Here is a 23868-nt window from a genome sequence, read left to right on the forward strand (position 1 = left end):
CTGCCCATGTTTTCCTCTAAGAGTTTCATAGTGTCTGGCCTTACATTTAGGTCTTTAATCTATTTTGAGTTTATTTTTGTGTATGGTGTTAGGAAGTGTTCTGATTTCATTCTTTTACATGTAGCTGTCCAGTTTTCCCAGCACCACTTATTGAAGAGGCTATCTTTTCTCCACTGTATATTCTCGCCTCCTTTATCAAAGATAAATTGACCATATGTGCGTGGGTTTATCTCTGGGCTTTCTATCCTGTTCCATTGATCTATGTTTCTGTTTTTGTGCCAGTACCATATGTCTTGATTACTGTAGGTTTGTAGTGTAGTCTGAAGTCTGGGAGCTTGATTCCTCCAGCTCTGTTTTTCGTTCTCAAGATTGCTTTGGCTATTCGGGGTCTTTTGTGTTTCCATACAAATTGTGAAATTTTTCGTTCCATTCTTTTTTTATGGCTGAGTAATATTCCATTGTATATATGTACCACTTCTTATTAAATCAGTTGTCTGTTGATGGACACTTGGGTTGTTTCCGTGTCTTGGCTATTGTCAGTAGTGTTGCTATGAACATAGGGGTGCATGTTCACATAATACACTTTGTAAACACTTGATAGGATTAATGATAATACCAAGCATTGGTTGAGCACTTACTATCAGCCAAACAATGTGCTAAGATCTCTCCACATATCATGTCATTGTATACTTACAACAATCTTGGATGTAGTGTTACTGTTCTCCATGTTTTTCTTGTGAGGAAACTGAAGAGGGGTTTTTTAAGTTAACTTGTCAAACAGGCAACGTCTACATTTTAACCCATGTATCTCGGCTCTGGAGTCCGTATTCTTTAATGCTGAGCACCTCGGAAGTTTTCAGTAAACACCTGCTCAAGGGAATTGAATGCGAGACAATTTGAAAATCTGAGAACTACCGAGAAGACTTTCACAGGAATGCCTTGGGTGAGTGAAAGGGGCTAATGGTGAATGCCTTTTTTTTTTTTTTTTTCCTCATATGAATAGGTTTGGAGATTTAGATGTATTTAACCTTCATAATCCACAGGCATATTTTGCCATGTGCGGAAGAATCTGGAAAAGGTGGGGTAGATGAGTTAGGCAAGTGGGCTTGGCTATGAAAAGAATAGGAAAGAAATAGAATGAAATAGCCCATTTTTGTTGCAGTGTATCTTCAAATTTATTTTATGATTTCTGTTGCTTCATAAATTCTGTTAACTTTTTGCTTAGATGTTTCCCTCTGATGTCCCTCCTTCCTTTGTCCTCCTCTCCCCACATCCTTCCTCCTTGTGGCCACAGGACTGAAGGGAGATTTGTACAGTCCTGGGCGTTGTACCAGAATCAGAAACAGGACACAGCCCCGTTGTCATAATCACCTCACACAGAATGATCAGTTGGTGCAAACTTAAAGCACCAGCATTGGTTTCACAGTCAGGTAGAGAGGATGCTGTTACCCAAGAACATGGGACTTCAGGGGCCTGGTAAATAGGCCAGGATGTTATACAGTCTTGCACCTACTTTCCTGCAGTTGCAGAGTGATTTCTATGGGGGAAATTAAAAATTAAAACTCTACCCTTTGCGAGCTGCTAATCTCAGAGAAGAGCTTGGTACTGGCACTTTGCCCAGTGGTCATTCGGCTGCTCCTCATGTGAAATTTCCATCCAGTCTGCATTTTCGTCTCAGAACCAGCTGTTGAGATCCTGAAGAGCAGGGCTACAGATGTGGCACGATTAATTCCTAAAGTATAGAACATGATCACATTGCAAACAACCATCCTGAAAGTCCCAGGTCCTGGCATGAGACAATAACACATAAAACCATGTGGTGTATACACTGTGGAAGGGGTAGGGAGCCTGTCTCTTGCTGACTTGAAGTCACCGTCCTCTCCTCTCCAGCCCTGGCCACTGCTGTTTGTGATCCACGCATCTCCCACTCCCCTCTCAACCTCTTGTATTTTGCCAATTTCAGTAGGGTTTGCTTCTATTCCATTTCAGCATTCTCTCCCTGAACCTTTTATTGTCTGTACTTACTTCCCTCTCAGGCCCTTACTTTCTTCCCCCAGGCTCTATTTTCTCAGAGGGACCTTCGGTCCTGTCTGTTCCATATTGATCCCAGTCTGCCAGACTTCTCCTGAGGCAGGAGATAGGTGGGCCCCAGGCTGAGCAGCTGGTGTTTGTCCCCTGTGGATGGATACTCCAAGATGAAGAGGAGGAGCTAAGCTCTGCCCAGATAAGAGACCACATATTCCTCTTTCTTGAGGTCAAGGAGACCTTCCCGACTACACATGCACAGAAAAGCTCCTCGGAGGTCAAAAGGGAGGATGCACCACCTCATAGTAGGTGATGCCAACCTGCCCACAGGCCTCTTTGCTAGAATCCATCTTGGCTAAGTGATGTGCAGGTGCACATGGGAGGACCCTGAGATAAACCAAATATGAACTCAGAACCAGGCAAAGCAAGATGATTGATCAAAGGAAACCTGAAGAAATGACCCACATACGTGATTCAGCTACCATGAGGGCACGACTCTCTCTCTGAGCCCGCCCCTGTGAGTCTATTCACATGTACGCATTTTCCTCCTAATAAACACTTTACTTGCACAGTCTCTTTGTGGGAATTCATTTCTACAAAGCCGACGGGCCAGGGCTGACTTCGATCTCTGGGTGAGGAACCAAAATCCTGCTTCAAGCCGCTGCAGGCCGAGGCCACCTGAGATCACTCCTCTAAGCTTTTCTACTTCTCCGTCCAGCCTGGTCCCCATGACCTACTTCACCTGCATCTCCCCAGGCTCTTAGTGTCCCTGCTGTCCCCCCTCTCAGCAGAATGCAGCAGCCCCCAACCCACAAGACCAAGTCTCTCTTGGGCTGATGAACAACCCTGAACAAAAACATCACTTGCAGCCCATGTGTCCCTGGCCACTTTCTTTCCCATCCCAAGCCTTCCGTTTCCTCTTAGACCTTTTTCCACCATCTCCCCTCCCATTCTCAGCAGCACTGACCTTGACCTGCCCCCCTTGACCTCTCCCTCCCTCCTGCATCCCTCCTCCTTCCTCCCCCTCCCCACCGTCCCTCCTTTCTCTCTATACGTCTTTTTTCTCCAAACAGAGAATTTTTTTCTATACTCTTGCAAGTCTAATTGCGTCTCTTCTCCAGAGCCAGCCTTTTGTGTATGTGTGTTGTGTCTTTTTTCACACCTTTCTCCATCAATTAGCTCCTCTCTTTGGAAGGTTTTTAAATTTCCTCTTTTCTGCTATCTAATTTCCACCAGTATACAAACATGCTCAAGAGTCTCCCCTTATTAAAATAGTATTCATCTTGTATCTTTTGTAGCCATTATTACCTTGTCCCTGTCCTTCACGTGGTGGCCAGACCTCCTGAGTAGCCTACAGTAGCAGCCGCCTCCAGCTCGTTTCTTTAATCCACTGAAATCTGCCTTGTGTCCCTTTGTTCCTCCGGGACTGCCCTTTCTAACACTGATAATAATTCCTGATGCAGAAGCCAGAGGACACTCTTCAGTCCTCACACTTACCTGATATCTTAGCAGCATTTGGCATTTGTTCTCTTCTTGAATGTCACTGCTCTTTTTGCTTCCATGGTTTTCCTCTTTCTCCTTTGCAACCGCTTCTCGGTTCCTTTATTGGCTACAATTCCTCATGCCACCGCTAAACACAGGGGGTCACAAATATTCCCCTTAAACTTCTTTTCACCCAGCACACTCTTGGGAGGCTTTTTTACCTACTGGCCACCTCTAAACACCATGGTCTTCCATGCCTGCATTTCCAGGCCAGATTGCTCTTCTAATAGTAAGACCATGACTTTGCCTGCTTATTTTCTATATTTTCGCCAACGTAAGCAAAGCTACCTCAAACACGATGTATCAAAACATAATTTATTTTCTTCCCACACAAACAAAGAATCCCTCTTCTATCCCTTCCCTGCTGGGTGGTCCTGCCACCCACCCAGTTGTCTGATCAGGACACAGAGGAGACACCCTAGATTCCAACTTCTCCTAGGTTTTCTTGAATGCATCTTCTCCACCGCTTCTGCCGTTACCTTCATTTAAATGATGGCTTCTCCCCTAGTGAGACTGAGGAAATGCCCTGCCTCTGGACACACCAATGCCAACCATGCATTTGCCATGTCCTCCTTCCCCTTTGCCCATCTGCCCTCTGCTGCAGCCGCCCTCCTCCTCTTTCCCCCCGTTGTACCCCTGCTCAAGCATTACCTTCTTGTCCTGACTTCCTCAAGTTGGCATCCCCCGCTGTGTTTCTGTGATATTTCTCCCTCTTTCAGTGGAGCATTTTCACCATCTTATATTATAAACACTGATTTACTTCCTCCAAAACTAGACTTTGAGCTCTAGGCAAGCCTTTTGTGTTTTGTTGTTCTTTATGATATATCCAGTATTCTCAGCACCTAGTACCGAGCCAGATACATGTTCTTTGAATGAAAACAAGAAAGAATAGCTTAACATTTGCAAAGAGATTAACCCTTCCCTCATCTCTATCTGCCACCATGGTATTCCATTGATTTTAACAGTGAGTCATCGTATATATAGTGAAAAGGACACTGATTGACCTTGAGGAGAACTAGGCTAGCCCTAGTCATTATGTATGTGAACTTGGGCAAGAAATAGCCTCTCTAGCTTTCTGGTTTTCTATCTTTGAATTAGAGAATAGAATTAGATGATTTGAAAAGATACTTCCAACTCTAAAATATCGTAAGCTAGAATGCTGTCTTCTAAAACTCTAAACAATGTGGCTCTTAACCTTGGATCCTTGGTTGAGGTCCCAGGATGCCTGCTGTGGTTTCTAGGAACCAAGCGAAATTGGATTCAAATTTTTGTTGTTGTTGTTACCTGCTGCAGAAGAGATTATTGATATTAATAGAATATACAAAGTTTTATTTGGTCACATTACCGCTTAGATGTGTACACTTCCCAATCTTTCTTGCAACTGGTTGTGACAAAGTGACTGGGTTCTTTGTGACCAAAGGACTAAGAGAGTGTGAGCAAAAGTGATAGGGGCAGCTTCTTTGTTGCCCCGTGGCTGTTCTCCACTCTTTCCTTAAGATGGAACATAGATGTATTGATGTTGAATGAGTTCTGGCCAAGAAGGGCTTTATGCCAGAGTTGACAGATCATTAAATCAGAAGGAACCTGGGGTCCCGAATGATGTATGTGTCTGAAGCTGTACCCCTGTCATCCCATACTTTTCTGTAAGAGGAATTTAAACCTTCTATCTAGTTTATGTCACTGTTATTTTTAGTATTTAATAAAACTTTTAGTCAATATACTGCCTGGTATCTTTGTACATGCCCATTTCTGGAAAGGGGGCTCATGAATTTCACTAAATCTGCCAAGGAGTCTATGACTTCATGGGGGGGTGAATTAGAGATGGCCACAAATTCTTTGACAGACCTCCCATTGAGAAGTGGGTTGATGTCCCTTTTCCTTGAATCTGAGTGGATGCTGTAACTGCTTTGATGAACTGAATAGCGCCTAAGTAAAGTGGTGCCAGTTCCCAGTCTAAGGCCTACAGGGAATGGCAGCTTCCTCTTCCTGTCCCTGGGAAGACTGACTTTTGGAACCTCACCACCATGACGTTGGGAAGTCCAAATGGCCCATGGAGAGGTCTGTGTGGAGAAGCTCCAAGACCCCTTCTTTACCTCCTTTAAAGCTCACACCAGTACTGTGAAGAATATATTGTCATCCTGCATTAGAGGTGAGAAAAATGAAGAACAAGTAGTTTAAGTAACTTGCCTAAGGCTACTATTAGGAAGTGGTAGGTTTCAACTCTGAAACTTGGAGTCTAACTCTAAAGCCTGTGGTCTTTATCACTGACATATAAGACACTGACATATATTAGAAGATATTGTAAACATTCAGCTAGGTGTGCTATTTAACAGTCTCCTTGCTAATGGGCCTTTTACGTATATCTATGGTAAGCTAGTCTTCATATATTTCATTTCTATTTAATGGACATCCATTGGGGCCCACATTAAAATTTTAAAATATTTTATGGTGATCTAGCTAGCTGCTCATCTTACCCAGGAAAGCACTGAGAAATACAACTTGGCAATTTTGTTAGTAATTTCCAAGTCCTGATCATTTGTTCCCCTTTCTTTTCCTAAGTATATGTACTTAAAAGTATCTTGGCATTTAAATTGTTTTCTGCAACATGCACCTCATATTCTATATTTCTGAGGGGTGTGTGCCTGACATTCACATCCCTAAGTTTCCACCGCCTTTCTGCACAAGAGTCCAACTGTTCAGTCTCTGCTCATGTGCCTCCTTAAGATTCTGTTGGAACATGCCCAATTAATGCCTGAACATGACCCCTTTGTGTAGATTCATGCACGTTTGTATGCACAGCCAATCTGCCAGTCCAGATCGACAGCCTCACACCAAAGCCTCCATTTCTCAGCAGGAGTCCAGCAAACCAGATGTCAAGTGCATATTTCCTGAGTATTTTATGGGATCCACAGAGAGGCTCTCACAGTATGGTTCAGGCCTCAGTTTAGTGCAACTTGTCAAAATGAATTGTTTCATTTCTGTACCACAAATGCCAGGTTGAGACAAAAATTAAAAAAAAAAAATTCTGCGTAAGAGTTTAGGCTTTCGTGTCCTTAATGAAAATCCCATGGACTTGTAGTTGGAGTTAAGGTCCAGGGCCTGGGGGTCCACTTCTCCCCCAGTGGAGGGTAGGCAGTGTCCTCCAGCTCAGCTTATGTAGCTCAAGGGAGATGAGAACTCGCTCTGTGAGGTCCACGACATCCCAGGAGGTGGCTCAGCAGACTTGTGACATCAGGGCAGAGTTTCAAGGAGGAGTTCTTCGTCTTTCACCTAGAGAAACACAAGCACTAGCAACAGCTCATTAAACAAATTCCCAAAGTCCCTTTTGCTCTCTGGGGTTTTCCAACCCGGACCGCAAATGGTGGTTCACTTCTTTCCTAAATGCAGAGTGGAATTCTTCTCCTCAATCCCTTGGAGGATTGAGGAGAAGTTCATCTTTAATGAAAAAATGGCTTTATTATATAATGGTTAAGACCCTGGTCTCGGTATCAGACACAGTGGGGTAAGAACACTGGTTCTAACCCTCCTTAGTGAAGAGTCTTTGGATGCCTAGGATGGAGACAGATGCTGTGCATTTAGTTGTACTGTACTTAACTGAGAGGCCATGTGTGCTGTGCTCAGCCCTGGGCTTGCACAGAGTCAGCACTCCATAAATAAAATCTATTGTACATTTTGAATAATACTATTGATATTGCAATAATAAAAAATAATGAAGATAATAATTGGTTCTGATTCTTCATGGCTCCTTCAACTATGTTACAAGACAGATATCTTCTGACGATGTAGAAATTGGCCACAAACTCTCTTTTCTGAATTAGTGGTGCCATATTGAAGGTCCCCAGGTCCCTCTCCGCTGAGTTACATGTAAATGCAGTATTTTCCACAATCACTGACTTTGGTTGTTGTCTCTAATTTTCTCAGTCATCCATCAGTCAGCCAAGGCCAGCCTTCCCCACCCTGCTCAGCGGTTGGCACTCAGTGGCACCCCATCTAACCTGTTGTTTTCAGCTAAGCTCGGGCAAGTACACTATTTCAGTAGGTTCAGAGCCAGCGCCCACTGGCGCGGTATGGACCAAGTGTGGCTGCAGTAGGTTGGGCGTCTGTGCTTAGATTGTTCTAGGTGTCCACAGACCACTGTCTTCCTTTAACCCCAGCAGGTCAGCACCTGGGCTTTTCCTGTTTTAGCCCCCGAGAAGCTGGCTGTTATTATAGTCTTGTCTGAAACCCCAGATTGTGTTTATCTGGCACTTACTTACCAGTCTCCATCTAGGACACAATTCCTACCATACTATGGACTGGAGTCCTAGAACTATGTAAAATTCTAAATGTCTACTTGACCTCAGGTATCATCTACTGCCTTCCCTACATATCCACACCATCCTGTCTTTGGAGCTTTTCGGCACATTCTTTATCAAATCCAATCTGTTTCTTAAGCCTTCCTTAACGATTGCCATACTCATTGATCTTTTGCTTCTCAGTATTTCACTCTATTACAGATTATGTTTTCCTTTGTGTGTTGCTTGTTTCCTGTGAAGGTAGAAGACACCTCTGAGCTTTCTTTGAATCTTCCACTTGTCAACCCTATGTAGGATATCTGTTAATGGAGAGACCGATGAAATTACAGAATAAAGAAAGAACTTTCTATAGTTCCATAACTAAGTCTCGGATATTGTCAAAAAGTCAGTATTTTAGAGAATGTATATATATATAAAATACATATACATTAATATATATAATATAAGGCTTCCCTGGTGGCGCAGTGGTTGAGAGTCTGCCTGCCAATGCAGGGGACGCAGGTTCGTGCCCCAGTCCGGGAGGATCCCTCATGCCGCGGAGCAGCTGGGCCCGTGAGCCATGGCCGCTGAGCCTGTGCATCCGGAGCCTGTGCTCCACAACGGGAGAGGCCACAACAGTGAGAGGCCCGCGTACAGCAAAAAAAAAAAAATATATATATATATATATATATATATATATATATACACATTTATACATATATATATTAGCTGAAGGAATGCTAACATCAGAGTCCTAAGACTTGGTTCAGATCTTAGGTCTTCTACCTACTCATCTGTTATAGAAATATAAACTTTCTGACTCTGTTTGCTCATATTTTAAATAGAGATAATATATCTACCTAGTATTTTTTCTTGAAGATTAAAGTCAATAATGTATGTGAAAATGCTTTGAAAAGCACAATGTTATTATTACTGGGACTCCTATATTTTATAAGAAATAGTGTCAAGATGAATTCTGGTTTATAAGAAATAGTGTCAAGATGAATTTCTGACCAGGTAATTTTAGTTTTGATCAAATGGCTTTGCTTCCGACATTTGTGTACCTGAGTCAAGAATATACCTGACTCAATGCTGTTGATCACTGGTGGTCTATCCATTTAGAAGATGATCATGGCTGTCTCACTTATATGACATCTCACACAGGAAGAGAAGATAACATGGAAATGTCTGAACTCAAGCACTAGGATGGGAAAAGGAAAAATTCTTAAGAAAAAAAAAAAGACAAGTACAATCCATTGGTTCTACTCAGATCAGACCTCCACCTCTTCAGTGCTTGAGCTGAGCCTCCTCCCCTCCTCCCCATGGGTGGGCTGTGGGAAGCACAGGAGAACACTGGTGATTTACAAGCCCCTCCGTGGTGCTGTAAATAAAATGAAAGAGGCTGGATTTGACTTTGATTTTTCCCTTGAATCACTTACTTCTTAAAAGCCAATTACTTGTGGTGAATATTTATTTGTCTTTCCGGTTCTGCAAATTATTTATTTAAATAGTTCTTAAGAAACAGCTCTTTGGGATTCTGTTTAGGAGGATGCTTTGAACATCTAAGGTACACAATTCCTTTATTAGTCAGTGGCTGCACATCCCAAATCAGATCCCTTTCCATGGAATCCTGCAGGCTCTCTGTGCAGGCAGCTCTCGGAAGAGACGATGAGCTGCTCTCTTGGCAGCTGTGGCAGGGTTAGAAGCACCCTGTGCCACTTAACTGGCTTCTTTTAAACACTTTGGTCAAAGCCTTTCGTTAACATCGCTGCTCAAGTAAGAATGTTCTTATACTCCGCAGACTTCGTGAAGAGGAGGAATTATGCTGGTGAACAGAGCTGGTGGGATTTGCCTATTGACATAGACGATGAGCTGTTTGAAGACACGAGGATGTCGGATGCATCCTGTCGCAGCGTCTGGTAGAAGGTACACAGTCCATGTTTGCTAAAGTAATGATGGTCTGGATAGAGTCCAGCCCCACGCGTGGTATTTAAATCCTGTCTGTGGCATTCTTGCCAGCGTGTTCTAGAACACTTCCACTGACGGGGAACTCCTCAGCTCTGGATATTGCAAACAGGACTGAGCTGACTCAAAATCAATGTGCTGGTGTATCTTCCCTTTCTGCTTCTTGTCTCCAGGACTGTAAGCACCTTTGCCCACCTTCTTCAACCAACGTGGTCTGAAAACCCTCTCTCGATACCTTCCCTGCCCTGGTCAAAGTTTGCTCAAAAGAAAGGTTTTGACAAATCCTTCATTCTAAGGTATAAATAAGCAATAGTAGCTGAGAATACTACAGTCTCTTGGACTCATTTGCATTTGATCAGAGCATGAATCTTTAAATTAAAAAAAAATTGAATCTCTATCTAAGAGTAAGATTTCAGGCTCCCATCAGTGGCTGGAAGAGAATTCCTGCATTTTCCCCTTGCCAGCCACAAGGCCTTCCAAGACCCTGAAATCTTACCTTGTAGGCAGCTGTTTCATATCCCTGTGCAGAATCTAAGAGGAGGCATAAGCAAGCATCTTAGAGTGTTAAGACCTCAAGGTTAGCAAGTTCCCCCTTATTTCTTCCCGGGAATTTTGCATTATCCTATTTTACCAATGATAAAATATTCGCCAATTTCAGCACAGTGATGTAATTTATGATTTTCCTAGTAAGTTCTTTTCTGTGATTTGGGAAATAACAGAGGTTTTTGGACTGTTCCGTTGCTAAAATATTCCATCTGATTTTTGATGCTTTCATTCTCCTGAGAAAACAAACAGTTTGCATTAAGGGAACTATTTTGTGGACACTCTAATCAATTCTAAGGAAAGCCCCTCAGTGTGAGGGGGCAGCCGGGACGTTTAACTGAAAGCAGGTCTTAGAGCCAACCCCAGACCCAGGCATGGCAATTAGCAGAAGCGCCAAGCCTATGCCTGGGGAATTAAGGCTTGTAAACCAGGTCTGCAGGCTCCCCAGTTCTCCTGGGACCTGCTGCAGCCCAGGAAGGGTTTGAATTGATTTCTGTCCCTGCTCAGAGATCTGTGGAATACGCCCACAGAGCAAGAGAATGCTAGCATTACAGGAAGGACGTGCCTCTCACTCTCCTCACCGGATTGGTCCTGGTAGGCATTCCTTTCCCTTTGGGACCCAGTGGAGCCCTTTGTAAATGGAGGTCTTACATGAGACCGGAGGGGCCCGCTGTTGTTTCCATGGGGGAGATGCTGAATGGATGTACTCTAGTTCCTGCTAGTTGCTCCCACTCATGGATGCAAATACACAGACAGCAAAGTAGCAGTGGGAACAGCACAGTGAAAGCACAGAGTTGGCAGCTTGGGTATAGAGAACAGAGATTGTTCCAAAGCAGAAAAGACAGGCTGCCGATGATGATGATGGGGCACTGATGTAGATGCGATAATAGCAAGAACGGAGTCACAGGTATGAAGAGAGGACATGGACGGTCACGATGCATCTGAGTAGAGCATACTCAGCCCGAAAGCCCTTTCCCACATGCCAGTGTGAATATTTCCAGGGGAGGGAGGCAGGGCACACATTTCTCTCCCTCGCATAGTGAGTGTCTAGGATCATTAGGACTCCGAGTAGAAAAATGGAAATAATTTGACAAAATTCCCAGAGGCACCACATGATATAAAGCATGACATTTTTCACATATGTTTAGGCTTGTTGCAAAATGGGCAACGCTTCTAAGAAAGAGAGCTTTAAAAATGTAGATACGGAGTCAACTTTTAGTTATCTGAGCTCATGCAGTTGTGGAGGATAAGCAAGGAAATGAACATTTTTTTTTAAGGCAGATAATCAAAAGCATGTATGTGTGGTTCTAGAGAGCAGCGTGTGGGCGTGTGCGCAGATTTGGCATTCTGCGATTGCTTGATGTTAACGTGTATTTGTCTTCTATGAATACGCATTAGGGCGACTGGAGGAACACAATAGGAGACCTGATTTCTAGCTTCTGTACTGCTGCTCCCTTGCTGTGTAACCCCAGAAGAATCAGATAACCTCTCTGGCTGTCACCGGCAAGAAGAAGGCATTGGTCTTGCTATGCCCTTGAGGTCCATCCCAGCTACAACACGTCATGATTTGATTGGTTAGAGTGTCTGACATTCCAAGCATACCCTCTGATAACAAAGCTATGTATAATCTTGGAGCTGGAAGAAAAGGGAGACAATGAAAACAGCCCAGTCAGGAAAAGGAAAATAAGTGTCTGGGGGCAAAACAAGTAGATCATTTGAACTCAGATGCCCGTACTGAGGGTAGGTTTCAAGGCGCCTGCAGGTGCCTGTTCTGTGTGCCCAGAGCTCTGCTTCTGCCCTCAGGAGCCCGGTGACCCACTGTCCCCCGTGCACAGGGTGGTCATGGGACAGCACGTCTCCGTCCCAGATTTTGCTTCTCCCCTCCTCGGGGCCTGAATTGCAGAGTGAAACCAACTCCTCAGCCCTGCTGGGCAAACCAATCCCCTCAACCACGGACCCTACCTGGGCCCCCTGTGCTGGTACAACACAGGAAAAAGAGGAGTTGGAGGTTTCTAGCAATGTGAGGAAATGGCCAGGTGGGCAGATGGTAAAGTTACAGTTTGAAAAAAGCATGTTTTTTTTTTTTAATTGTAACTGATCCAATATTTTGCAAATAGATTGTCCCTTCATTGTCCTCTTCACATCCTGTTTCCCTATAGCTTCTAAAGCCAAGGCTGAGTCCTGAAGCTCAGGACACAGGGGAGGGGCTGAGAGGAAAAGACCGCAGCTCCTTAAAAGTTTCAGAGCTTACACTCAACTTTCTCAGGAAAGCCGTGACTTTAAGAGTCAAGTTTTGTGGGGAGAGGAAGGGGTTTCTAAATGATGAAATCCACACAAAGATGGAGAAGTGGTGGATTTCATCTCTGGGTTTTCCCATAAGGGAAGGAGAGGGGTGACTTAGGACAGGAAGTGGGGAGGGGCTCTTCCGGGAACTGGGAAGGTGAGCATGTACCATATTTTTTTCAATAAATTCTCTATTCTTATGCATTTGGGTATATCCAACTTCTTTACGAAATTATGCTTTAAATGAAGAACATCAAGGCAATACCTGGAAACATTTCCCTTTCTGTCTTTGCTATTAGTGAAGTAGAATTCCTCTATTGGAGGGTCACAGCTCAGTGACCTAGACCCATGGAACATCAAAACAAAACAAAACAGACCGGCTGCACTGGAACCACCAGAGGAGGGGGTTGTGTGTTTTAAAGGTTCTGCAGGTAATTCTGGTGGGCATCCAGATCTAAGAACCTTTTTACTAACGAGGCCGCTGAGATGTCATTTCTATTTATGGATTTAAGCATCAGTTTGTTTCTCAGCCTATTGTCCTTGGAGTATAATCTTAGGTAAGGTTCTGAGTTCCTCTAAGAAACAAACAGACAAAGCAAAACAAGTCTGGTGGTGTTTGCTGAACGGCAGGAGTTTTCCCCGAGCCTTGTCATGAAGCACGCACTTGGGTTTATGCTCCAACAATGAAGATACTAGCTGGGTTTATGAAGCTTCCTTCTACAGGCTCTGTGGGGAGGTATTGCCATTCTTGTTATCTTCTGTGTCAGGGGAATATGCAGAGAATCACGTAGGTGGAAATCTAGGCAGCGTTTCCCAAACTCTGCTCCATGGAACACTCATGTGAGAGAGAGATAAAGAGATTTAAGTGGTAAAATAAATTTGAAGCACATATTCTCTGGAAGGTCACAATTGATAGGAGTAATGTTTAAAGTGGTGTGAAGTCTTATATGAGGAAGAATTATTTAGTTTTTTGTTTGTTTGTTTTTGTTTTTTAATACCAAATGAGACCCTTCATCTTAACATTTTGTGGGACATGGTGTGTTGTGGACACCGTTTAGGAAATGTTGACCTATGACATCCTACGGAGAAGACTTAATAAATAAAAAAATAGCTTAATAAAGAGCTCTCCGGTTATGGTGGAAAGAAAAAAATGTGCTTTACCCTAACTCTATAAACTGGTTCTAGTGCTTCATTCCATTAATAGCACAGACTTAATCTTTCTGAGCCTCTATTTCTCCACTTCTTAAGTAAGGGCAATATGAGGACCAAGTGAATTAATTCAGTTACAGTCCAGCAAAGCATCTGCTGTAGAGTCAACGTCTCTTGGTACTTACACCAATTCTACCCCCTCCAGGGTTTTCATAATAGTGGCTGAATTGATGCCATGTGATCAAGTGCAAGGCCGACCCACCAGCACGCCTTCTTGGGAGGGGGTCAGACCTGCTCATGTTTACCTACCTGCTTACGTTTACCTGCCTCTCCTCATGCGTGAGCCCACCACACCTCCAGCTCCTTCGAGGCAGGGACCGTGCTTCCCTTACCATTATGTCCTAATCCAGGGTTGTCGTGGTCTTCTTGAAGCTGTGTGATGGGGCAGTCCTGCTCCAAACAGGGGGGTTCATAGCAGCAGGGACTTGGTGTTTTCGTTCATTCTTTTCTGTTACTTCATATCTGGCCCATCCTATTTAACTATGTCGGGTCCTCCCCTCTTGATGAAGATGAAGTTGAGATTTGCTGCCCCTCTTCAGAAGTAAAAGTGGATGCGGGCATGTGGGTAGGAACTTGAAGTGAGACCAGACATTGCTGAAGGAGTCGGGCCCTCCCTTTCTACAGCCCCAAAGCATCCACATGTGTTCTGATGCCCGCAGGACACATTGTTCTGAGATCGAATGTGGGCTGTACAGTTTCCTGCCAGTGTGGAGAGGACTGCGTTGGCAGAGAACAGTCCTAAAGCCATCAGGGTGGGAAGCAGAGAAGGGACTTGATGCTGCTCCTCTCATGTGTGCGGTCACTCTGCTGGACACTTTGCTTTCATTGTCTCTTTCTACCCTCATAACAGCTTTGTGAAGTAGATATTATTGTCCCCATGTTAGATGACACCCAGGATTTAAGTAAAAATGCCAAACACATAGAGTAGTTATGTCCTCCATAAAATGGAGCCTCTATTATTTTTTGTCCCCAGATAGGAAGAAACAGGCCTGAGATCTAGTTAACAACTTTTCCAAGGCCACAGAGTAAAAAAATGGCAAAAACAGAGTTTGAACCAGGTATTCTGACTCAAAAATCTCTGCAGGGCTTCCCTGGTGGCGCAGTGGTTGAGAGTCCGCCTGCCGATGCAGGGGACATGGGTTCGTGCCCCAGTCCGGGAAGATCCCACATGCCGCAGAGTGGCTGGGCCTGTGAGCCATGGCCGCTAAGCCTGCCCGTCTGGAGCCTGTGCTCCGCAACGGGAGAGGCCACAACAGTGAGAGGCCCGCGTACCAAAAAAAAAAAAAAAAAAATTCTCTGCAGTTTCTGCTCCAATCCTTGCTTTCTAGAATAAATAAGGAAAAGAGCTTTGTTGCTGAGATGTGATGCTACTTTCTTCCTCCTACTCCTTTGTTTTGACCTTTTAAAATTGGGAAATACAGTTAAGCTCTTGAACAACATGAGTTCAAACTGAGCAGGTCCATTTATGCATGGATTTTTTTTTAATAGTAAATACTGCACAATCCTCAATTTGTTGAATCCATGAATGTGGAACCATGGATATGGAGGGTCAACTATAAATTATAGTTGGATTTTAGACTAAAGGGAGGGTCAGCACTCCTAACCCCCATGTTGTTCAGGGTCAACTGTATAACACAAAAACAGAATAGTAAAATAATCACTAATACATCTTAATGCATTATTATATAGCTAAGACTGTGAAACAACCATCTCAGTTCCAAACTCCAGAAACCCCAGGGCCACCCAAGTAAAGGGTAACCACTCTCTTCTAGATAATCTTCCCTGCTCTTCTTTGTAGTTTGTATGTATCTCAAACCACATTATCATTATTATTTTTTGGCCGCATCACGTGGCTTGCAGATATTAGTTCCCTGACGGGGATTGAACCCAGGGCCATAGCAGTGAAAGCGCTGAGTTCTAACCACTGGACCGGCAGGGAAGTTCCTCAAATCACAGTAATTTAATTCTCCCTGCTTTAAAAACATTATATTAATGGATCATACAGAGTGTACTGTTCTGTGTCTCACTTCTTTCAGTCAACAGTATGGTTATGAGATTCACCATAACCATATTTTGGCCATACTAATAGGCGTATAGCAGTATCTCGTTGTTTTAAGTTGCAATTTAATAGTGGCATAAGATGTTGAATGTCTTCTCATTTACTTACTTGCTGTCTGTAAGTTTTCTTTGATGAAGTGTCCATTCGGGTATTTTACCCATTTTAAATTGAGTTGTTCATTTTCTTACTGTTGAGTTTTAAGAGTTCTAAGAATATTTTGGATGAGTCCTTTATCCGATGTGTGTTTTGCAAATATTTTCTCCCAGTCTGTGGTTTGTCTTCATATTCTTTTGACATTGACTTTTGCAGAAGTTTTTAATTTTAATGAAGTCCAGTTTATTTTTTTCTTTAATGGATTGTACTTTGATATTGTATTTAAAATCATCATCATACCCAAGATTTCTCCTATGTTATCTTCTAGGAATTTTATAGTTTTTCATTTTACATGAAGGCTTATGATCCATTTTTAGTTAGTTTTTGTGAAAGATATAAAGTCAGTGTCTAGATTCATTTTTTACATGTGGATTTTCAGTGGTTCCAGTATTGTGTTTTGAAAATGCCATGTTTGTGCCATTGTATTGCCTTTGCTACTTTGTGTAAGATTAATTCATTGTGTTTATATGGGTCAATTTTGGCACTCTACATTCTGTTCTATTTATCTACTGTCCGTTATTTCTCTAATACCACACTCTTGATTACTGTAGCTTTATAGTAAGTCTTTTTTTTTTTTTTTTTTTTTTTTGCGGTACGCGGGCCTCTCACTGTTGTGGCCTCTCCCGTTGCGGGGCACAGGCTCCGGATGCGCAGGCTCAGCGGCCATGGCTCACGGGCCCAGCCGCTCCGCGGCATATGGGATCCTCCCAGACCGGGGCACGAACCCGTATCCCCTGCATCGGCAGGCGGACTCTCAACCACTGCGCCACCAGGGAGGCCCTATAGTAAGTCTTGATGTCAGTTAGCCTTAGTCCTCCAGCTTTGTTCTTCAGTATCATTTTGGCTATTCTGGGTCTTCTGCCTTTCCATATAAACTTTTGAATCAGTTTGACAAGATCCACAAAATAAACTGCTGGGATTTTGATTGGGTTTGCATTGAATCTATAGGTCAAGTTAGGAAGAACCAAGATCTTGACAATAAATATTGAGTCTTCCTATCTGGGAACGTGGAATATCATTCCACTTTAGTTTTTCTTTGATGTCTTTCATCAGTTTTGTAGTTTCCTTCATGTGGATCTTACACATATTTTGTTAGATTTATACCTAAATGTTTCATTTTGGGGGTGCTAATGTAATGAGGCATACCTCATTTTATTGCACTTTTCTTTATTGTGCTTCATAGATACAGCATTTTTTACAAATTGAAGGTTTGTGGCAACCCTCCATCAAGCAAGTCTATAGGCACCATTTTTCCAACAGCATTTTCTCACTTCATGTCTCTGTGTCACATTTTGGTAATTCTCACAATATTTTAATTTTATTATTATTATTATATTTGTTATGGTGACCTATGATCAGTGATCTTTGACGTTACTGCTGTGACTTGGTGAAGGTTCAGATGATGGTTAGCATTTTTTAGCAATAAAATATTTTTTTTAATTAAGGTATGTTTTGTACTGAATACATTGTCTTTTTAAACATAATGCTCTTGCACACTTAGTAGACTACAGTCTAGTGTAAACATAACTTTTATATGCACTGGGAAACCAACAAATTTTGTGACTTGCTTTACTGCAGTATTTGCTTTATTGTGGTGGTCTGGAACTGAACCCTCAATATCCCCAGTGTATGCCTTATGTGTATTTGCATTTGCATTTGTTCATTGCTAGTATATAGGAAAGCAGTTGGATTTTTACATTAACCTTGTACCCTACAACATTGCTATAATTACTTATTATTTCCAGAGTTTTTTCTTGATTCCTTCAGATTTTCTACATAGATGATCATGTTGTCTCTGATCAAAGACAGCTCTATTTCTTCCTCCCCAATATATAGACCTTATATTTCATTTTCATGTTTTATTGTATTAGCTAGGTCTTCAAGTACAATGTTGAAAATCAGTGGTAAGAAAGGACATCTTTCAGTTGTTCCTGATCTTAGCAGAAAAACTTCTAGTTTCCTGCTGACAGTTTTTATCATGAATGGGTGTTGAATTTTGTCAAATGCTTTTTCTGCATCTTTGGATATGATCGTGTGAGCTTTCTTCTTTAGCCTATTGATGTGTTGGATTACATGAATTGATTTTTGGATATTGAAGCAGCATAACAGGGAAAAATCCCATTTGGTCATGCTGTGTAATTCTTTTTATTTATTGTTGAATTTGATTTGAGAACTTTTATATCTATGCTCATGAGAGCAATTGAGCTTTAATTTTCTTGTATTATTTTTCTATTTTGATATTAGGTTTTGATATTAGGGCAATGCTGGTCTCATAGAATGTGTTGGGAAGTATTCTCTCTGCTTCTATCTTCTGCAAAAAGATTGTAGAGAATTGGTATAATTTCTTTGTTAATGTTTGATAGAATTCACCAGTGAACATGTCTGGGCCTGGTGCTTTCTCTTTTGGAAAGTTATTGTTGATTCAATTTATTAATAGATATAGGCCTATTCAGTTTTGTCAATTTCTTCTTGTGTGAGTTCTGACGTATTGTGCCTTTCAAGAAATTGGTCCATTCATTAGGTTATCACATTTGTGGGCATAGAGTTGTTCATAATATTTCTTGATTATCTTCTACAAGTCCATAGGAAATGTAGTCCCCTCTTTCATTTCTAATATTAGTAACTTATCTCCTTTCTTTTTTCCTAATTAAGTTGGCTAGAGATGTTGATTTTATTGATCTTTTCAAAAAAACAGCTTTTGGTTTTGTTGACTTTCTCTATTGATTTCCTATTTTCAATTTCATTGATTTCTGCCCTAATTTTTATTATTTCTTTTCTTCTGCTAATTTTAATTTAATTTGTAATTTTTTCTAGTTTTCTAAGGTAGAAATTTCGATTATTGATTTTAGATCTTTCTTCTTTTCTAATATATGCATTCAATGCTATAAATTTTCCTCTAAACACTGCATTTGTTACATCCCACACATTTTGGTAAGTTGTATTTTTGTTTTCAGTTAGTCCAAAATAATTTTAAATTTCTCTGGAGATTTCTTCTTTGACTCATGTGTTATTTAGAAGTGTATTATTTAATCTCCAAGTATTCAGGAATTTTCTAGGCATCTTTCTGCTATTGATATCTAGTTTAATTCCACTCTGGTGTGAAATTTGATGCTGTATGATTTCTAATCTTTTAAGATGTGTTTTATGGCCCAGAATGTGGTTTATCTTGGTGAGTGTTCCATGTAAACTTAGGAAGAATGTATATTCTACTGTTGTTGGATGACATATGATGTATCTAGGTGTCAATTATATCCAGTTGTTTGATGGTGCTTTTGAGTTCAATACATCCTTACTGATTTTTCTGCCTGCTGGGTCTGTCAGTTTCTGATAGGGGGACATTAAAGTCTCCACATATAATATATGATTTACCTATTTCTCTTTGAAGTTCTCTCAGCTTTTCAGTGTTTGCCTCATGCATTTCAATGTTCTGTTGTTAGTTGAATACCCACTAAGGATTGTTATATCTTCTTGGAATATTGACCATTTATCGTTTTGATACAGTCCTATTTATCCCTGATAACTTTCCTTGCTCTGAAATCTGCTATGTATGAAATTAATATAGCTACTCCTGCTTTCTGTTGATTAGTGTTAACATGTCATATCTTTCTTTTTTCTTTACTTTTAATCTACATGCTTCTTTATATTTAAAGTGGGTTTCTTGAAGACATATAGTTGGATCTTATTTTTTGATACACGTAGACAATCTCTGTCTTTCAATTGGTACATTTTCTTAAAGTGATTACTGATAAAATTGGATTAATATCTACTGTATTTGTTACTGTTTTCTCTTTGTTGCCCTCGTTCATCATTTCTGTTTTTCTCTTCCACACTTTTTCTGCCTTTGGTAGTTTTAATTGAGCATGGTATATGATTCCATATTCTCTTCTTTCTTATCATATCAATTATACTTTTTAAAAACTTTTTTAAATGCCCTAGAGTTTGCAATATACATTTATGACTAATCCAAATTCATTTTCAAAAAAAAATTGTATACTGCCTCATGATAGTGCAAGTACCTTGTAAAAACAAAATACTCCTACTTCTTTTACCCTTTCCCTTGTATCATTGCTATCATTTATTTCACTTATATATAATCATAGATAATATATATGTATACTTTTATATAAGTACATATATATGTACGTGTATATATGTACTTTTATATGTACATATATATTCATATACATAAAGATAATTGACAACATTATTGCTATTTTTATTTGGAATAAACTGTTATCTTCATGTCAATTAAGAATAAGAAAAATAAGTTTATACTTTATCTTCATTTATTCATTATCTGATGCTCTTTCTTTCTTCATGTAGATACAAGTTCCTTTTCTTAATCATTTAATTTTTTTGCAAGATAGGTCTACTGGCAACAAATTCCCTGAATTTTTGTTTATGAAAGTCTTTATTTCTCATTCCCTTTGAAGAATAATTTCTCAGGGTATAGAATTCTAGGTTGGTGGTTTTCTTCTCACAACATTTTAAATATTTCACTCCACTCTCCTTTAATTTGAATGGTTTCTGAGGAGAAGTTGGGTGTAATTCTTATCTTTGCTCCTATATAGGTAAAGTTGATTTTTGTTTGTTTGTTTGTTTGTTTTTACCTTCTGGTCTCTGCCCAAATTTTTCTTTATTTTTAATTCTCTGAAATGTGAATTTGATATGCCTAGATGTAATTTTTTGGCATATACCCTGCTTGGTGTTCTCTGAGCTTCCTGCATCTGTGGTTTGGTGTCTGACATTAATTTGGGGAAAATTCTCAGTCATTATGTCTTCAAATATTGCTTCTATTCCTATCTCTCTTTCTTTCTTTTTTTTTTTTTTTTTGGTGTCCCCATGATGCCCCTGTTATTTCTTTGTAGTTGTCCTGGAATTCCTTGATAGTCTGTTTTTTTTCTTAATTTCAGTCTTTTTTTCTGTTTCTCTTGAGCTTTGGAATCATCTATTGTCATATTCTCAAGCCCAGAGATTCTTTTCTCAGCTGTGTCCCATCTACTTATGAGCCTGTCAAAGATGGTCTTTATTACAGTGTTTTTTTATCACTACCATTTCTTTTTGACTCTTTCTTAGAATTTCCATCTCTCTGCTTACGTTATCCATCTGTTCTTGCATGTTTTCTGCCCTTAGCATATTAATCATAGTTTTTAAAAATCCCCCATCTGATAGTTCCAAAATTCCTGCCATATCTGACTTTAGTTTTGATACATATTCAGTCTCTTCAAACTGTATTTTTTGCCTTTTGATATGCCTTATGATTTTTTATTGAAAGGTGGTTATGATCTACTGCATAATGCGAACTGTAATAAATAGACCTTATTAATGTAGTGGTAAGGTGTGGGATGTGGGGAAGTGTTTTACAGTCCTATGGTTAGGTCTCAGTCTTTTAATGAGTTTGTACCACTGGACCCTAATCTTCACAAGAGTTTTTCATCCCCCCCGCAAGCCCCCACCTCTGTTAAGTGTAACACGATGGTTTAAGAAGGCTGGAGTTGGGTATTTCCCTTCCCCCACGTCATTTAGGCTCTGAGAAAACCCCATCAGGTAAAGTTTCTCCTGAGGGTAGGACTTGCTAGGAAGAAGAGATACTCTGTTTTATTTCAGAATGGTTCCTTTTCCCCTCCCCCTGTAGGAAGCATAAGGGGATTTTTTCTCCAGTATTCACTTTGAGGATCTTATAGAGTTCCTAGAGATAAAACTCACAAAAAACGTGGGGCCCTGGTATGACTGGGTCCCTCTAGAGTTTTTAACTCTCAGATCTGTCCACACTGGGCCTCCAGCAATTTGTCAAGTACAGTTCTCTGGTTCCTGTGAAAGTTTCAACTCACTGGTTCCTGCTCTAGTAAGTTATAATTCTTTGTATTTGCCTGTATGTCTTTCCAATTTTAGGACAGTGGTTTGCCCTGTAACCTCATTTATATGACTGTTCTTAAAAGACTTGTTGATTTTTCAGTTTGTTCTGCTTTTTACTTGTTAGGATGGAATGGCAACTTCTAAGCTTCTTATGTGCTGTACCCCAAAACCTGAACCATCATGTTTTAGTACTGAAAGTGCTATGTTCCTAGAGAGTCTTCAGTCTTGGGCAAATTGGGATAGTTGGTCGCTCTTTGAATATTTTATAATTTATTTATCCATTTTGATAATCATGGCAATCATTTGTTCATTTGTTTTTCCATATTTTGGGCTATTGTGAATAACACAGCTGTGGGTATTTGTATACCTCTCTCTTAATGGGGGTGTTCAGGCATTTCTGTGGGTTATGTACACAAGAATGGAGCTGCTGGGTCTCAGGATATGGGTACTTTCAACCTCAGTAGATTAACACCGAACAGCTTTCAGAAGTCTTTATACCACCACTCGTATGTGGGGTGTGAGCATTTCAGTTGCTCATCATCCTCACTATCACTTGGTATTGTCATCCTTTAGTTCTAGCAGTGCTGGTTGGTATGTAGCAACATCTCATTGTTTCCATTTATCCTGGCACCATTTTTTTTTTTTTTTTTTTTTTTTTTTTGTGGTACGCGGGCCTCTCACTGTTGTGGCCTCTCCCATTGTGGAGCACAGGTTCCGGACACGCAGGCTCAGCGGCCATGGCTCATGGGCCCGCAGCTCCGTGGCACATAGGATCTTCCCGGACCAGGGCACGAACCCACGTCCCCTTCATCGGCAGGCGGACTCTCAACCACTGCGCCACCAGGGAAGCCCTCAATTTATCCTGGCACCATTTTAACTGTCTGTCCCAGGATTCTATGAGAATCCATGCAGACCTGGGGTGTGGTTACCTGGCAAGTCTTTTATCAGGCAGCCAGATCTCCAATATACATTGCTTTGGGGATGTCAGCGCTGTTACTGTGCATGATGGAACGTATTCCCTTAAATTCACTTTTAGAAGCAAGGACGACTCTTGACTGTATGTGAACAAGCAGGTGGGCTGTCAGCAACAGGTGATGTCCCCATGTCCAGAAGCATCACTAGCTTGAGCCACCCAATCCCTGTCCTCCATCCTGGTCTCACCACCACGATCATCATCAGGGACTTTGTAACGTTACGGACATTGTCAGTCCCTCCTGTGTCTCTATAATCTTGACAAGAGCACGGAAGCAAATCCAGCCAAGGTACTCTTCCCCTGTGGCATCCCAACAGCAAGGTTCTCATGTGCACACGCTGGACCCGGTTCTACCTCCCCAAGAGTGGTAAAAAAGGCACTGGCCACACTGGGAGAGATCAAAATGCTATCCAAACTGGCCAAGCGCATGATTAAACCAGGATATATTGTTTGGATACTCTTCTCTCGACTGTAGTGACATCGTGATGGGGCTGCCTAACCAGATGCCATGGAGGCTGGGGTGCTGCTGTCTCTAAAGGCCCCTCCTCCATGGAACACCACCCAGATGTACCCAGATGTCAAGAATTGTGGAGACAGGGCCCAGCCAGGGCATTCATCAGCTCACCTCCTGCAGCATGCCATCTCCTGCACTAGCCCTGATCAAAATAGAGACTTTAAGCTTAGAGAGAAGTTGTGCAGACCGTGGACTTCAGAGCTGCCCCTTCAAGGTCTCTGAGAATTCTTTGTCCCTGGGATGCTGTGATGACTTTCCCTTGGACTGTGGCGGGGAAGATTTCCCTCCTTTTTGAATCTTATTTGCATCACCTAAGCAGACTGACTTATTTTTCTGTTAGTTTTTGCCCTTTCTGACTGACTTGACTGACTAACAATGTCCCCAGCTTCCACGTGGCCACACCTGCTTTCTCCACCCCTCACCTCTGATTCCAGCTGGGAGCTGAGGGGTGTTGAGCCTCAGTGACTCCCAC

General features: G+C 41.5%; 1 protein-coding gene across 6 annotated transcripts in view; it reads left to right on the top strand.

The window, feature by feature from the left end:
- Positions 1–23868, top strand: part of TMEM182 (transmembrane protein 182) — a 289764-nt gene that overhangs the window by 222268 nt on the left and 43628 nt on the right. For 4 of the 6 annotated variants that reach the window (XM_081254473.1, XM_081254475.1, XM_081254474.1 and 1 more), the window contains exon 5: positions 9643–9767. In XM_081254473.1, coding sequence (XP_081110599.1) covers positions 9643–9764 — 122 coding nt within the window. In that variant the 3' untranslated portion in view covers positions 9765–9767. Of the gene's footprint in view, positions 1–9642; positions 9768–11747; positions 12750–22945; positions 22965–23868 lie in introns of those variants that run through there. The other 2 variants (XM_081254477.1, XM_081254472.1) reach the window with 2 other exon arrangements.

This window comes from Mesoplodon bidens (genome assembly GCF_964165515.1).
Source record: "Mesoplodon bidens genome assembly, chromosome: 14".
NCBI lineage: Eukaryota > Metazoa > Chordata > Mammalia > Artiodactyla > Ziphiidae > Mesoplodon > Mesoplodon bidens.